The 18,190-nt window shown below is 38.5% G+C and overlaps 1 protein-coding gene and 1 non-coding gene across 5 annotated transcripts in view; both read right to left on the bottom strand.

Moving 5' to 3' along the window:
* Nucleotides 1-14,356, bottom strand: part of LOC121731991 (hemocytin) — a 71,463-nt gene extending 57,107 nt beyond the window's left edge. For all 4 annotated transcript variants that reach the window (XM_042121710.1, XM_042121712.1, XM_042121711.1 and 1 more), the window contains exons 1-13: nucleotides 14,170-14,356; nucleotides 13,436-13,684; nucleotides 12,777-12,826; nucleotides 9,252-9,411; nucleotides 7,291-7,514; nucleotides 6,558-6,749; nucleotides 6,167-6,219; nucleotides 5,223-5,377; nucleotides 4,713-4,867; nucleotides 4,304-4,443; nucleotides 3,517-3,679; nucleotides 2,955-3,146; nucleotides 2,416-2,517 (exon numbers count right to left, since the gene is read on the bottom strand). In XM_042121710.1, coding sequence (XP_041977644.1) covers nucleotides 2,416-2,517; nucleotides 2,955-3,146; nucleotides 3,517-3,679; nucleotides 4,304-4,443; nucleotides 4,713-4,867; nucleotides 5,223-5,377; nucleotides 6,167-6,219; nucleotides 6,558-6,749; nucleotides 7,291-7,514; nucleotides 9,252-9,411; nucleotides 12,777-12,826; nucleotides 13,436-13,684; nucleotides 14,170-14,261 — 1,927 coding nt within the window. In that variant the 5' untranslated portion in view covers nucleotides 14,262-14,356. The remainder of the gene's footprint in view (nucleotides 1-2,415; nucleotides 2,518-2,954; nucleotides 3,147-3,516; nucleotides 3,680-4,303; nucleotides 4,444-4,712; nucleotides 4,868-5,222; nucleotides 5,378-6,166; nucleotides 6,220-6,557; nucleotides 6,750-7,290; nucleotides 7,515-9,251; nucleotides 9,412-12,776; nucleotides 12,827-13,435; nucleotides 13,685-14,169) is intronic.
* On the bottom strand, nucleotides 1,973-2,045 carry Trnaa-agc. Its single transcript has one exon. It is a non-coding gene; the product is annotated as a tRNA-Ala (tRNA).
* Nucleotides 14,357-18,190: the final 3,834 nt, after the last annotated feature.

Genomic DNA, 18,190 nt, shown 5'->3' with positions numbered 1-18,190 from the left:
ATTGTTGATCTATTCTACGGTAGGTTTAATACCTAATAACTCAGTACTTTATCTGTGCAGTGACGTAACCTTAAGCCTATCAATGATAAATAGTTTATGGGTAAAGTTGTATAATTGGGGGGCTAAATAAGCTTTAAAATTTGGCATAAAATATAAAGTTTAATATAAAAAAATGAAATACTTATTGTGTGCACACTGGACAGCTGTATTGATTTAAGGGGTACCAGGGTTTTTTTATAAAAGCATTTGACACCAATTTTGTTGACATCGCGCGCTATAAACTGAAGTCCACGCGGACGAAGTCGCGGGCAACAGCTAGTTTTATATATGTTCTTAAAAAACTACCACTGTCACGTTTTGCCGGCGACGTGACTCGCTTCGTTCCGGAGTCTCCCCCGGAACCTCCGATAGACTAAATCCATCGGCCAGAACTCCGGCGCCTCGAAAGTCGACAGAAGATGCGTCGGTACTCTTACCACAAAGGAGCTAAAGTTAACCTTGTGGCGAGACTGCAGACGCTCGACCCTCAGGCGCAGTGTTGTCTTCTTCTGGATGTAATCCACGACGTCCTCGACCTCCATGGACCAGTGCAGGCGGGATATGTACAGGGGCGTCGCGGGGACCTCGCTCCGCAAACGCAGCTCAGGTGCATATGGTGCGGTGCCGCGATGGTTGCGGGCGGCGGGCTTCTTCTTCCTCCTCTCCACCAGTATGAAGCCCTCCTCATCGCACCTTCTGCTCTCATCCTTGCCAAGCCGAGAAGACTCCACCTTGCGGCTCTTCGTCTCGCGACTCTTCGGAGCCTTGCGGCTCTCATTATCCCCATTAGTTTTCGCCCGCATGGGAGGTGCGGGGCGACCAGCAACAGTCGCAAAGTTTTGCTGAGTCGCCTGTGGACTCGGCGTCGGCGCAACCGGGAGGGGAACGCGGGCGGGGGCGGCAGCAGCGGTGTTCGTTGACCCGTCCGATGATAATGCTGACGGGCTAAACGTGCTCGCTTGTGCGCCTCGACGTATAGTGACGTAAGCATCAGGTGACCTACATATTGAATTACCACTTTTTTTTTTTTTTATTTTTTTTATTTTTTTTTATTTATTATTGGAAAACCAACAGCTTACAATTTTACTTAAATAGTTAAATTATAGATAAAACAAGAAGCCAATGACAGGTTTTCACCATTAACAAAGATAATCTAGCAAACAAACATGATTTTTTAACACAACAAACAAAATTTTGTGTAACTATAATTATATACTAAGGTTACAAAGTACAATGATGTTTAAGAGAATAGAATATAGAATAGAACAGTAATTATAAATCAATAGAAAATATTAATCGAAGAAGTTAAAGTTCAGTTTGTCTCTTGCATTCTTGGTCCGCAATGTATAAGGATCGAAAGAGAATTTTTTACAGACATTATTAAATTCAATGCTAGCTCGCACTAGACAGGAGTTACGTCTATAGTTAGAATTATAACATGGGATAGCTAGTGGTGGATTAAATCTACGTGGTCTAGTTGGTACATAAAAGTTTACTTTGCTGAGAAGGTCAGGACAGTCAATTTCGTTGTTAATTAATTTTAGAATGAATATGAAATCAGAAATATACCGACGATTAAACAAAGTTTGAATGTGAAATTTTTTACAAAGGTTAAGGTAGTTATCTGAATTATAGTATATTTTAAGTCTGTAGCATAGGTATCTCATAAATCGCCTTTGTATATTCTCGATCCGTGTAATATATTTATCATAGCACGGGTTCCATACCTGACAGGCATATTCTAAATGGGGTCTGACGTAGGTGCAATACAGAATTTTGAGGGTTTTAGCATTTTTTTTAATTGCGATAATTCAATACGTAAGTCACTGATCTTAAACTCTTACATTTACAATTATTGATTTTTTACAAGCCCGAACTGTCACACTGCTGGGCAAAGTCCTCCAAATTTAAATGTGGGTAGGTAAAAAGTTTTTGGAGGCGCCGGGTATCGATCCCGGTACCTCTCGCATGCTAAGCGAGCGCTCTACCATCTGAGCTACGCCCCCGATACGATCGTAAACGAATGTAGAGTACGTGTTTAATTTTGATCTTGATTATTGTGTAACTTTCAATGACAGTAATAAAGCCTTTCACTTGTAATATTACTGTGATATTATGTTAATAAGCATGCGCCTAAAAAATGTTTTAGATTAAGACGGAATTGCGTCGCAGCGGCATCAAGGTGCGCGTCCGCGCGACCGGATCGGAATCGGAGCGTAGCCCGTAGGGAGTGGACGGACATTGAATGCTTTGTATTGATTTCTATGGTACTGCGTGCACTGGAACGTCATTTCTGCGCCTGACTCCTTGTCTTCCTTATCATCCTGCACTTCCACTGTTTCTTTTTTGAGCTTAACATCTTTATGGTGAACTTACGGCACGTGTCAGCGTCTCGCCAGTTCGCCATCTCCGTTGCGCCGTGTCGCCGGCACTCCGTTGCGTAGACAGACACTGTGCGACATGCACACTCCTCCGGACCTGTGGATATTATCATCATCATTATTATCATCATCATGAACTATTGCTACGTGTTTCTCTTACACTCAGCTTGAGCTCTTGCTGCCACGCAGAAATATGATAGCATTCAAAGAGTCAATGCACCAAATTTTCTCTTCTTTAGGCCCAATTTAACCTACTTCTGTTAGTGTTAAAAGTTTGTTAAAATGGCATGTAAAGAGAAGACAGAGAAGACTATTATGAAAAACGAAAGAGGTAACGTGATACCTATTCCAGCATTAATTTAAAACAGTCCTTAGTTAAATTGGACCTTAGCCTCACTTGTAGTTAAATATATTGTTTTGACAAAATAACAGTTTTCTGCAAAGTCAGTTTTCTGTAACTCAACGACTTCGTGAACCAGTTATTTTGCACTTATACATAACAAGCATCCCGACTTTTTAGTTACTACAACTTACTCAAGCTAGATACACAGGCGCAGTAGTCCCACTGGCAGGTCTCAAGAAGCTGACTGACGTCCATGACCTTGGCGCACCGTCTGAACTTGTCCTTGGTGAAGATGCTGGTACAGAACTGAAGGGCTTTCTTCATGTCCTGCTCCGATTTGGACGTACAGGCACTAGTGTCCATGGGGCTGCTGTCGCACACTTCTACGATTGAGAAAAAATAAAAAATAAGTAACGTTATTTGAAAATTGACTAAACAATGCCTGTTTAATAATGTAACCTTTGCTATTTGGGCTATTTTAAATAATCTTTTGTAACTTTATTCATCTAAATCGAATCAGCAGTTTGCGTGTTAATTTCTTTTGGTTTGCAATAGAAAATAATAGTTTTTTCTATGCGGCTAGGCTCGGCGTGCACGCATAAAAGATCGTTCGCCGTTCGCGTCCGCCTCAAGATATTCTAAAGTTTTAAACTGAGCTATAGTTTTTACTGCAGATTGAAGCAGCAACTATTTCTATTACAAACCAGACTAATTTCCTATGACTTCGAACTCATCATCAACATAATCACTCACCCCCGATCTTATTCAGCTCCCACGAAGACACCATCACCGACTTGACGACGGCAGGCTCGCCTTCCTTCGTCATCATATCGTTCTCGGGGTTGCCGTCCAGCGAACCGCATAGACCTTCCGTCTTGTTCCAAAGCAGCACTGATGCTTCTACCACCACCATGTTCTAAACGTTGGAAAGAAATAATGTCATAATATAGATATATTATAAAGTTTTGTTGCAACACTCATGGTGAGGCCGCACTATGTGATACGACACGACGCGACACTTCCCGTCCTATAGAATTGAATTATTGTAAAATGTCAGATTCACGTTTGTCACGTCAGTTCTATTGAACGTGCAGTTTCTCGTCGTGTCGTGTAGCATAGTGTGGTCTCGCCTTTACTAATAAATACAAGGTCTGCCTGTCGGACATTCTTCATGACAGATAAAGACAAGGAAACTAAAATAGTAAAATTAAAATATATGTTTCGAGAATATATTTTGATATTCATAAATATTTTGTGGAGCGTTAGCTAACTAAAGCTAATATGATTATGCAAATCTCTAGCCTTTTATATCATGACAACGCACGCTACGCACGCACCAAGTACGCACTAGTGTACTGAGCATACGTGGCACACAGAGATAGCACTATGTGCGCGAGAGAAGTACTCATGTTCATGTCCCAACTGAGGTTGAGGCCGGCGTCCAGGGCGACGGTGACGCGGTCCCCAGGCATGGCCAAGTGGATCCCGGGAGTGGGGCTAGACAGAGACGGCGCGACGTGCGAGAGAGAGAGGTACTCACGTTCATGTCCCAGCTGAGGTTGATGCCAGCATCCAGGGCGACGGTGACGCGGTCCCCGGGCATGGCCACGTGGATCCCGGGCAGGAACGCCGGGATCGGGATCATTCGCTTCTGATTCCGGAATACCACCGATCCGTCTTCTACAAAAAGTTTGTGCACCATCATTATCATCATTGTCTACTTATAAAAGTGCAGTCACATTACGACAGTCAGTTAAAGTTGAAAGCAGATCTAGAGGCACCGCAATCTTTCTTTCGCAGGCTCGATGAGTCTAATAAAGACATCAATAGAATCAAACGCTTTCCTACAGTTTTTCTTTCAGTCTCCTTCACGCACACTCTCTGACAAGCGCAGTGAGTTTATCATATGTTCAGTATCACATTTAGTGTCCCTTGGCTAATTTTCTTACCATCAACAGCAAGCTTGTAAGTCTTGTCCTCCAGGTAGATAGTGAGCTCTGACGGGCAATAGTCTGCGCGCACGCAGGCTGGCGAGCGGACCGCGACGGTGAACTTGTGCTCGAGGGAGTCGCGGACGAGTGTGAATGAGCATGGTGATTGGAAGCTGTAGAGGAAACACTTTTTAGTCAAAGATACTTCTATTCTAACCTATTCCTACTGGTTGATGTGTTAAAAAACTTTGGCACTAATGAGCCAGCTCGAAATGTGAAAGAACATTGTCTTTTCTGACTGAGTGAGGACCAAGAGGGGTTAAAAAAATTAGGAAGGCAAGCCCGTAACAAAAGAGAATTTGTAAGCTCTGACTTTTTATGCGAGTATTCATTGTTGGCGGTGTTATCCTTTAGCTAACTATTCTAGACTCAAAGAATCTCTATGTCAAATTTAATCAAAATTGGTTTTACCTATTCACTTTCTCATTTGATTATTATTAATGTGTATTTGACAGGTTTCACACATACCTATAGATCTTGCCGTCAAAAGTCTTGTAGTGTGTGCCACCCCAGGCGAGGCAGGCGCCACCCTTTGGCGTGAGGTCCTGTACTACGATGGTCTCTTGCACCTGGGATCCTGATATCGTCTCCGTGCGATTGGTTTCTACCACGCTGTATGATGGCTGTGGAAAAATCAAGTTACATAGCAGAAAAAACAATCCGAATCGTGAAGCCAAAAAAGTTTTCATGTTATAAAGCATGTTGATAGAATGTTCTTCGCGTTATTTTGTTTAGTTCTAGAACATTCTGAAAATCGAGTTGGTCGTGGATGACGTCACGAAATCGCGTAGGTCACAGTTTTCGTGGTTTTCATATGAGTTCACTCAGATGGCGATAGTTTGCATGAAAACAGAGCGAGATAGTTGAGAATCTCCCTTCTCAACTTCCGTTCGCCTCGCTACTTTTCTTGACTCTTTCGCCAGTTTACTTCCCAAGCGTGTACGTAAGTAATAAGTGTGTACTTCAAAAAGTAAGCTCCGAGATCTTTATTCAAGCAGTTTGGAAGATGATGAAATTGCTGTCTGTTTTTTTATCAGAAAAGTTTATGCGACATAACTCATAGGGTATGAATTATGATACAAAACAACTTGTCATAGTACGGGAGCCCTAGAACAATTTTTTTATTACTATCCAGCAATTTTTTTGATCTGCGAAAAATCTTCAAAGTGGTAGCTAACAGAAATAGAATGGATTTCATACTTTGACTTGGTCCTAAAATATGGATTGTTCTGTATTTTGTAGGACAATGTTACTCTTAAATTATATTACTATTAACCTATCAATATACATTAAATCAGCTTGTTAGTTTCCGTTGTAGGGTTCAGTAGTCAACCAAGTTTTGTTGATTACAGAACCCTATACCCTTTCTTTCTCCTTATTTATTACATGAACAATATAATCGGATTACTCACCCCTATGCTGTGACTGTGGATGTAATTCGACGGTGTAATCACGACCACTTCCTCTGTGAACAGATAAAAGACGCGTGAAATGGGCTGATATTTATAAATTGCCAAAAATAACTAAAGTTTAGATATTAATTTTTTGGATCTTCATCAGAAACTTCTGGATCCAGCCCGAATCAACAGACATAATATTTAACCACATACATTATTTGATGAAAATGTTGGGGTAAAAATATCTGTCGATTCGGCTAGTATGCAAGAACACCACCGTTCTGTAATAACATCATCAAATCGAGCCTCTAATTACTTTGAGCCAGTTGTATATGGGACTGTATCTATCAGCCAGTATGGAGCTACGATTAAAATCAAGTAAATGTCATAACATTGAGGAACTCACCAAATACGCAATGAGGTATCGGCTGCGGTTCATACACGCCAGTGGAATACAGGCACGTATATAGCTCCGCGGCTGGACCGTTGAAGGAGGCGCCGTTGGGGCACGACAGCTTGCAGGAGAACTTCTCGCTGTCACCAAAACAACGGTACGCGCCGTTGAAACCGAGCTTACGGACGTCGCATGCGTTGGCCGCTGTTACAAAGAGTTATTTAAAGTCGAATTGTTTATAAAATATTTTAAATTAATTTTTAATATGAAAAGTGTAGATCTTTTTAAAATATAGAGAAAATTAAATTTTGTTACAAGATAAGCGTAACAAATATGATAACAGCATAGCACATACATCATTGTAATGCAGGAGCCGTAAGATGTTGATGCAGGGCCGGATCTACCATAGGGTCTAACTTCCAGAGGGCACCTCAGTGGCCAAGAACATTTCGTCGCTTGAGAAATGAGGGTGTCATAATCCGATCTCGCTTCATCCTCAAACTTGCCTCGGGCCGGCACTGTGTTGATTGTATAAGCCTACTGTGCTTTTGATAAATGTAATTATGGTATTTGCATCTTTAGACATATAAAATGGTGTGGAAATTTTGTTTGTACCACCTACATGCTTGCTACACCTGTTGCAAATTGCAATAAATACAACATACAAGAATCAAGGAAGATAATATCGGATCGGATGGACGGATCTTAATTACTATTAATCACGCTCATGCGCCAAAAAACTCACAATATTGACACTGCGGTCCTCTAAAGTCTACAGGGCATTGACATGTGTCTACAGAGAGACACACGCCGCCATTGAGACAGGGCGGGTCGCACTGGGGCTCGCAGTCTGACAGCACGGCGAGATCCGCACGCGCCGGCCGCCATTGGCCCTCCACGCACCGCATGTTCGCCACTGACGAACCGTCGAAGAACTTGTGACCCTCGTTACAGGTTATGGTGCACATCCTAGAGAAACGACCATCAATACTATACGGATCTTGAAGTAGCTCGTAGTCATAGGTTATACGGTTAGTCTGGCATCGGTTCAGTACATCAGTCTAATCCAGACTGACGGGAGAATGATCGTGTAACAGTGTGATTGACGGACTAATCATTTTATTATGTACTTTCCGGTCATCATTCTGGCGTCAGTCTCAGACTGATGGACTGAACTGATGCTAGACTGTCGACTGACCGTGTAACCGTACTCTTAGGGCGAGGCTACACTGCTACGGCGCGTTGCGTTTGCGCTACATAGGCGGCGTGCGTTGCGGCCACGCACGTAAACGCAGAACATGATGGTGACAGTGCATGCGCGACATTTACAATTCCCATCTATCATATCGTCGTGAGTATGTAAAACGTCGGCCACCGCGACGCACCACAGCGCAATGGGGCTTTGTGCTCTTGAGGTGAGACCGCACTGCGAAACTATACTACAGAGAGACGATGCAATTCGGCGCGGCAAAATGTATATTACTACATGGCGGCCGCAACTTCGCAGCACAAAGTTTATCGCGCGGGAACCGTAAATTTCCCCGAGATAAAGAGTATTCTATGTCCTTTCCCGGGACTCAAAGTATCTCCATACCAAATTTCAGCAAAATCGGTTCAGGCGTTTCGGCGTGAAGAGGACAGACACTTTCGCATTTATATAATACTAGCTGTCCCGGTGACCTTCGTGTCACTTTAAAACCTTCCCTGGAGAGATCTCCAGGGAAGGTTTTAAAGTTTAGTCTTAAAATATTCGTAGATACGAATATTTTAAGACTAAAATCAGCCCAATATCACGTTTGAAAATCTATTTTTATATATAAGATTAGTATGGATTATTTAAAATTGTGGGAGCTGAACCGCAATATGCGGCAGAGGAACTACGCCATACGTCATCTCAGTAATATGGGACGTTCGCGTTGCTCGGATGCAATGCAACCCCTGCTGCTTTATCTTTATGCTTAACTTACATAGATGAACGGGATTGGGCGGAGCTGGTCGTCAGCGGCGGAAAATATGGCATATCTATAGTAATATTATAAAGCGGAAGAGTTTGTTTGTTTGTTTCGCGCTAATCTCAGGAACTACAAGTCCGATTTGAAAAGTTCTTTCAGTGTTAGATAGCCCATTTATCGAGGAAGGCTATATTTTATCACGCTAAGACTAATAGGAGCGAAGAAATAGAGGAAAATGTGAAAAAAACGGGGGAAATTATTTGAAATTGCTTATTACTTATCTTAAAAACTACTGGAGCAATTTTTATGTTATTTGGGACACATGAAGAATAGACCACGTGAAGGGAGATTGGCAATTTTTTGCGGAATAATGTACGGTTTCCGTGAAAATCCTAATTTACGCGGGCGAAGCCGCGAAGTCGAAGCGAAGAAGCGAAGTCTTAAAATATGCATGTATGCATAACACTTCGGTGACACTGTAACCCAATGTAACACTTCCACATTTTTTTTTATGAAATAAGGGGGCAAACGAGCAAACGGGCTACCTGATGGAAAGCAACTTCCGTCGCCCTTTTAAGAGGGAATAAGGTAATAATATAGGTAATAAATATAGGGTAATAGGGAAGGGAAGGGAATAGGGGAGGGTAGGGGATTGGGTCTCCGGTAAACTCACTCACTCGGCGAAACACAGCGCAAGCGCTGTTTCACGCCGGTTTTCTTAGAGACATTACTCCGTTGCATTACAGTTACTTACTCAGATGAACAGGACCGGGCGGAGTTGGCCGGCAGCGGGGGGAAGTCCAGGCAGGGTTTGATCTCGACCTCGCACAGGCGGCCCGTGTAGCTCGGCGGGCACTGACAGGTGTTGCGGTCCACGCAGATACCGCTGTTCTGACACTCCACCTCGCACATCGCTAGAAGAAGATTATCCATGTATTTGGACAAATATCTTACGCCAAGACGCCTTTGATTGATAAAGTTATAAAAAACTTTATTAATTTGTGGTATGAGACTGGTGCCTCATTTAGGTCGCCACATATAGGGGAATGCATGGTAAAGATAATTATTTATAGATATTTTATGTTTTAGCCTTTAGGTACCTACTATGTATTTAGTACTAAGAAGGTATATAGTGCTTGTAACTAAGTATCATAATTATAATCATTATGACCAATTATGGAAGTTACGCAGATGCAGAACTAGACAAGAAAAAATATACCATTGAGAAATGAGATCCCATTCTCGAAAAGTTTCAACATCAGAGCCTACAGATAACATATTATTATAACTAGCTATTTGACCGAGCTTTGCTCGGTAAAACACGAATAAAATGACATTTTCTAAAAATGATTCCTAGCTAGATCGAATTTATCGCCCCGAAACCCCCTATATACTAAATTTCATGAAAATCCTTGGAGCCGATTCCGAGATTCCAATTATATATATAATTATACAAGAATTGCTCGTTTAAAGATATAAGATATAGCAGCCAATAGATAAGGAACATGTAAGGAACAATTTAAAAATAACTGCAAAATAGAAATAGAACTCCTATCAACTGCAGCCAACCCTGACACGATTATAGATGCATTATCTATTTGGGGACATTTAGGTCGCAAATCCGCTAACATCCTGTGCCTAACATCCGCCCGATATGCCTACGCGCAGCTTCGATGAACTAATCTATATTTTGTTGACAATAATGGTTGGACATCAAGGCCATGTTCAAATGATAAATAATCATAGAACATTTGGACCAATAGGCAATATGTATGTTTGAGCTCTCTTAAGTAACAATTAAATAATAATAAAATAAATATTAATTGTTTTATTTCCAAATAAATTTGAACCAAATGTTCTCAGAAAGTCTACATAGTGCCTACCACCGGTTCGGGAACTAACCCCGCCGAGAAGAACCGGCGTAAGAAACTCGCACGGGGCCACCTTTTACCAAAAAAGATTAGAGGAACTAATCTAAGTATATTATTTTGTTGACAATGGTGGTTGGACATCAAGGTCATGTTCAAATCATAAATAACCTTCTAAGGACATTTGGACCAATTTGTATGTTTTGGCTCTCGTAAGTAACAATGTTACAGTAGAGGATACGTATATCATAATTCATACGTGACCCCTGCACTGTTTTTGTTTTTCAAAATTCTTTATTGAACATAATAATAGGTACACATACAATTGGATTGACACAATTATACTGAAAACATGCAATATTTAAACTTACAGGCTAAGCGCACCTCTTAAAGTTATCTTCATGATTTTGTGGTAAAATTTTATCAGACCGTTTACAGAACTGCACTTGTTTATTATTGTAATTCACACGTAAATGCTTAGTTAGCAATTTACTTTTAGCGCCAAAAGATTATAGTAATAGATTAACCCCTGCACTGGCGAAACTCAGTCACGTCGCCTTTTTGCGTTCCTTATTCTTGAAATCTCCAATCTCCCTGTACCTTACTTTTTACTTGTTTTATCCCATCGATCTGGCCTTTTCATACACTACAAAGAGCATTTAAAGTAAAATTCAATGCTAATACAGACATTAGACAGCAACGATAGGAGATAAGACGGACTCATCTAAAATAATGCTTGCGCTGTGTTTGATATTAAGAGGATACACCAGGGACGAGAGAAATTGAAAATAGGTATTTGAAAATGTATTGCTGTCTCACCAATCTCAAGTCTCCCACCGCAAAGCGCGATAGAGACAACACGACGAAAGTTCTAATAAAAGAACAGAAAATCATCGATTCGTTGTCCGCTGATTCCTTCTCCAAAACTTAACCGATTTAAGTACTTTTTTCAGTAAGAATTAAAGCAAGGCTTGAGCTGTGTTCCTATGTTTTACTTTTTTTGTATATTTTAGCCAGTTTTGTTCTCTGGGTGTTTGAACACAGAGGACAATCTGGCCATTTTTTTGGGTTTTTGGACGTTCTTATCTTTTTTAATAATAAAATTATGAAAAAAACGGAAAACATAGGAACATGCTAATAGTGGCCACAGATATTCAGGAAAAAAATCATAACTTTACCGGCATTATCCAGGGAGGAAACAGGGGACGTTTGTATGGAAAAACGGCGGTGTGGACTCCTCTTAATAGATACCACAAAACCTGTCATAATATGGAACATAAAAAAGGGAAAAACTATAATATAATAGTAATCCATCTCCAGTTTCAGTGACAGTGGCCGGTTTATTTTGTATTCCGTATACCGGTTCATTGCAACGGTTATGTAAATAGTCCATTAGCGGTGAAAAGCACTATCAAGCAATCCGACAAGCCTTTCATCGAAAAGCTTTAAAAGCTTAAGCTAAAACTTAATATTACAGTCACGGTAACAGTTTTTGGCAATATAAATGAGTGGATTTCAACAACTTGCATTTTTTATATAATTTTGGTGGCAATTTTTGTTTCCGCCAAAATTAGAGATTATTAGGTGTTTACGGGAAACTGGTACGACAACCACCACCTAGACTAAAGAAAGAAATAAAAATTGTTTATTTTCTGAGTAGATTTAAAGAAAATACTTTTAGAACGTTGATATAAGCTACGGTGCCTACCACCGGTTCGGGAACTATCCCGGCGAGAAGAACCAACGTAAGAAACTCGCACGGGGCCCACTTTTTTACCAAAAAAAAAAGTGAGATAAAAAATTAATCTTTTAAAATAAAATTTACAATGCTGTAACTTAAAATTATACAATGTCAACATACATACATAAGTGTAAGTCATACAATAATGTAGAAGTAGCCTTGTAAGCAGCCATCCTACTCCCAAGAAGAGCCATCGTTTATGAAATCATGAAGAATGAAGTGAATAGCGTGTTTTTTATGCTTTAAGAATCAATGGTAGTTTGTAAAAATAATGTTTTACACACCCTCTTACCCACCAAAATTAGCCCACCAAAATTATTGGAATTTACGAGAAAAATAATCTTTAAAAAAAACTACGTGCACTAAAGTTAAAACACATCAACTTAATTATAAACAAATCAAAACTCTATCGATATTCAAAATAACAACATGATATTATTGCCACAAGTAGGATAATTTAAGTACACCAAAATTGCATAAAATTGGGGATTTTGTGATAAAACAGTTTTCTTTCATTTCTGTCTAGAAACTGGTACGAGCCAGCCCACGGCCACCTCCTAAACGGGTTAGCGTGTGGCTGAAAGACAGTCAAAGAAATTTTTATACGAGCAAAAAATGGGTCTCGTTTTTCCCTCTTGGGACAGAATTGTAAACTAAAATGTAAACTTACTTGGATCGTATCCCCCGTGGGCATTATTATGGAACTGGTTGTAGGTGGGCCTGTAAACAAGAAAAACATTTTGACAAATGCTACCATACGAATTTCAGTCTTGGTGACGAACCCGTGCAGATCCATGTCTGGTTACAATATCTCTACATGACTAAGTGCAATTTCTCTACATTATATTATTGCAAGGTGCCCGCAAGTTACATTTGGTGATGACTGGTGACACAAACTATCGTAAAGTAGATATCTCCATCACGTGACGGATCTGTACAATTTGGACGAACGCTAGTAGCGTTGCAATAGGTTCTATCGTACCCGCGACTCTGCCTTAAGCGGGGAGTGAACCCATGGTGGGTTTTAACGGCTAGGTAGATCCTGCACAGGGGAGACCCATATACCCCAGCTGGTATCCCCAATCTGCCGAGGATGAGTAAAGCATTTCCCCCATGTAGAAAAGGGGTATCTCCATCACAAATGTAACTAAATTCTACCTCCTTAACATGGTTGGCCATGTTTTGGCATGAACAAAAGATAAACAGAACGAAATACTTACAGCAGCATTTCAAAAATTTAAAATGAGCATGTACGTAGGTATAAGCATTACATTATTGACTACACTAATCTCAAATTGAATTTAAAGAAAATCATCAAAATAGACTTACAATGATCCAGTATTCTGCCAGGTCCTGTGTTCACCGTAGCTGGTCTTCGTGCCGCCAGGGTGAGTTTTGGTACCATAATGGGTTTTAGTGGCTCCTGTGGTTTTTATACCACTCCCGTACGTTTTCGTGCCGCTATAGGACTTGGTACCGCTGTAGGTTTTGGTACCACTACTGTAACTGGTCTTGCGTCCGTATGGTCTGGTCTTCGCATAGACTGGCACATAAGCTGGGGCCTCGACGTCAGATTGTCTAAAAATTATTTTTAGTTATGGATTTTTTTTGTTATTTAAAACAAAACAACCTTAAATGTTACTTCTATAGGCTATTTCAATAGAAGGGCAATAATTAAATAATGTTTTTTAAAATATTATACATGGAATATCTCGGACAAGCTTAAAATAAGCAAAGTGAATTTTTTTATGATAGCCGACGAAAACGAGACGGTTCGGTAGGCTCAAGATTCTTTGTATGTTCAACGATTATTGCGTCGTTTGTGGAGCGATTAGCAAAATTATTATTTCATTGTATTTGATATACCTCGAAACTGGTCCTGTACTGATATTAATTTTAATTCTTTATAAAACAACCCAAATAAGCACAACGGTAGCCGGCACGATACCCAATACCCATAAAAATGCCTAATTTTACTGTTCTTACACCAGCTAAAGATAAAGTGGAGCTGATATGAGGTAAAGAAGACCTTAATTAACTAGGAATAAAAATAAAACACTTACGGATTGTCTATAGGTGGTGCTGCTCCATAATATCCAGCTTCGCTGAGATAAATCGCGTACAATAGAATTAATACGCGAGAAAATAAATTCATTTTGACTTTTTTACCGAATCATTACTAATTAAATATGTAATAAGACTTGAGAGGCGCTTGTTAGCTTGTAAATCACAAGCTGAACTGATTTTGAATTAAAACTATTATGACTGTTATCAACTAGGTATGAATTAATAAAAAAGGAAATTCGCGCGACAGAATCCTCTGATAACTAGTTATCTATAAATATGGTTGGGAATATCATCATATTTTTTGAACCAGTTAATTATTATTATTTATTATCTACAAATAATACATAATATTATATAAGGATGCACGTCCCATTAAATAAGATCAAGGTCCCTTTGAAAAATAGAGTTTACATGCAAGTAAACTAAATTAGCACGTATCTATTAACACCAACATTTCTATTACTTATTTTAGGTTATTTTTACATTGCATAGCATTCATAGCATTTATACATTTTCGTTTTGACCCCTGACCTAATCATTACATTTTTGAAAAAAAAAAATACTGTTCTAATTTCGATTTAGGTAAAATTTGAAATCTGTATTCGGAATCTACTATATTCTTGTTTTACTGGATTTTTAATAAGAAAATTATGATGCCTCGAAAAAAGACAACCAATAATAAAAACTCACAGGTGAAAATAAAATAAAATATTATTATTTCTTAGCGCAAAAAATATAAAAACGTTATAATAAAACAATAAATAAAATATATTTTACTTTGATAATAGATATTTCATATTCCCTACTTTTCTCAAGTTTAAATACGCACGTTATCTTTATAGGTACAGAAGCAGAAAATAGCAGCTAGGCTTTTAGAAATAAGTTTCAAAGCAGATGACTACATTTATAAGAAAAAGTCCATATCGGTGGAGCACGCCAAAAAATACTTGGAGGAAGTGGAAAAATTCGAACCAAAATGCCAAGGAGACGTTCGGTCGCTTCAGGTAAATAATTTAGATGTTTTGTAACAATAAAAAGAGATTATTATTATAGAAACGGCAGGTACTTAACATCAGTTGTACAGAGTATAAGAAAATAAAGTGATAATATTTTTGAAAGTGTTGGTATGTGTGTAAAAGGGTTAAATGTGGGCAAATTCAAGATGTAAGGGCATTTCTCATAGAAACATAGTCAAAAGTAAGTTTGTCAGCGCTGCTGTAAACACTAGGTATATTCATTACCACTAAGGGCCTGTTTCACCACTTCCTAATAAGTGCCGGATAGTCTATCCACAACTTAAATTGACAGATAAAGTATGGAGAATTTGTCAAATAAGTTATGAATAGCCTATCCAGCACTTAACTTGACAGATGTTATTATGTTTTTGGCCTTCGACCTAATAACAACGGATGGAAAACCCTTTCTTATGTAATTCGCATTTGCCATTATCTTCATGACCTAAGTTACTGTAATAGATATGTTTCATTTTCCAAGATTCGTATTCACTATTCAATAAGGAAAAGAAGGAAATAAATATCGACCCAGATTATTTTATTGTTTACACTTAATATTATAATTAATAAGTAATAATTCATTTGATAACTGCTTGAGTATAATTACTCTCACTTTACTTGCAACCCAGTTATAATAATCTTTGATGTCCACTTGCACCAGTTCGTGTTTAAATTAATTGTGGATTAAATATCATTAATCGTGGATCGTTGTAGTTTGTTTCGTACTTTTAAGGTTAAGTTCATTTATTAGACTTACATTACGATCATTCATCGTACCTTTATAAAGTTACACCAATACTTTCTTGTCTGCTTATAGCCAGTTGAGGCCTCATCTATAATACTTATGACACTTTTTCAGGTTATCGACAAACTTACCCACCTGATGAAGAGTATAATAGAACAAGGCAAGACCAGCCAGGGTGCTTCACAGTCCTCCTACAATCTTTTCAGCATCACCAGCACCAATGCGTCTACAACTTCAGATACCACAGTAAAATCAACAAGAAGCACACACGTACAGACAAACAAGAGTTTTGAAATAAGAAACATTATAGATTATTTAGAAAATACAAGCGCAGTTGACAAAAATAACGCAGTGCCCGAAAGAATGCAAGTCGTTGAAACCGAAGTAAACATAGATCTGGAACGAACTCTGTCTAATCTATCGCTTAGTATAATTGATCCTGTCAATAAAAAAATAGTTGAAAACGTTCATGACCTTAAAAACGTTGAAGAAATTAACTTTGCTACTCAAAATATTGATAGCTTTGCAATTTCGAATGAAAATTGCAACATAAATACTGGTTTTTGTGATCAGGCTTCAAAGGACCAAGTACATAGGAATGGAATGCAAAATGAGACGACCGCGAAAACGCCGCAAAATATAATAACGATTGATTTATTAGACGATGATGATGATTATCAACATTCTATTGTTAAAAACAAAGCTAGCAATGTTACCTCTTCCAATAAAAATAGTGTCAAACATAACTTTGATAAAACTAAAAAGCCAGACGCACAACTTAATAAAATCGGCCCAGAAAAAAGTAAAGATAACAAAATACGACCAAAAGATGAAAATAAACCAAAGAGAAATACTAAAAATAACAAGCCCAGAAAACCTAGACGCAACAGCAAAGTATGTTTCGACACGATGCTGACTGAAGAAAAGACAGAAAATAAAAATAAACGACGCATAAAGAGTACAAAAGAAATAGTTTGTGATTTATCCTGGGTAGAAAATATAAAATTTGTTAGGGTGGTAGAGCCCTCCGAATATGACACAAGCTTAGAATTACATGAGGCTTTTTGGGAGAACTGTTATCTGCCATACGACTTCAGTCGATATTTCTAGAATGTTAAAGTGTTTGACAATAAAAAATATTAAAGTAAGTATGTACCATCGAGGAAGTTGATTCCTATGTAATTGACAGACCAACGTTATTTGGTCGAATATGTCAATTCAATGTTAATTGTGATCTGTGAGCTGGGTTTGACGTAACGCAACCAAACTACTTAGGTCCCCGATTTGCATAGGAATCAACTTCTCTGATAGTACATGTTAGTATTAATTAATTATACCTACTAGTACTAGACGAGCATGTGACCTTAGTACCGCCATTTTCCCACCGTATAAGGCTTTCTTGGATTTTCACGAATATTTCAAGACTTATGGCATATCGGTTCTGTCGTTATCGAATTTTAGCGAGACTAACAAAATTGAAAATTATTTTTTATTTATATAGATAGATATTAAGAATAGGTATTCTGTCTTTAAGTGGTAAGTTTTATAAATAGTCTTAGTCAAGACTGTTGATAAAAATAATCTTGAGAGGTTCACTGTGGGTTCAGCGTATTTTTATTAAGGGTGAAACCACTCAATCGTAATTTTGCAAGTCGAGAGTCGTATATTGATTATTTTTCATACTTATCATAAATCACAAAAAATATTATGCTCGTGTGAATAAACTAGAAATTTCCAATGTAACTGAAATCACATGACTCACAATAAAAAAATACGCGTGTTATTTTAACATAGTAAATAGTAGATAATAATAGATCAGAGGTTGCCAACCATCTCGCTTAGTGACAGATGAACAAAAGAAATCTGTCCCTAAATCTTTCATTGTTTTCGTTCTTTCGCGTTTCTACAGTGGCCAAGATTGCAGTCAACCCCTCCTCTAGGAGGGTAAAATCTTCAAGAGGGAAGGGAGAACGTATTAAACATAAACATAATAAAAACAAGTTCATATAAGTATTAATTTTTAATCAATCAGAGACAATTTGAAGAGCAATATTAGAAATATTAGGCTTACATAGGCCAAGATTGAAAACATTAAACAAACATAGATAGAATGTCTGTTAGTAATACAATAGAATGTAATTGAATAGAACAAATCGTAGATTGTAATAAGATAAATATACAGGGTGTAACAAAAATAAGTGATAATACTTTAGGGTGTGTACGTGTTCCTTGTAGAGAGTTCACTGTGAAAGTAGCAGC

This window comes from Aricia agestis, chromosome 11, assembly GCF_905147365.1.
Source record: "Aricia agestis chromosome 11, ilAriAges1.1, whole genome shotgun sequence".
Taxonomy (NCBI): domain Eukaryota; kingdom Metazoa; phylum Arthropoda; class Insecta; order Lepidoptera; family Lycaenidae; genus Aricia; species Aricia agestis.
This window is presented reverse-complemented; position numbering and strand designations above follow the sequence as displayed.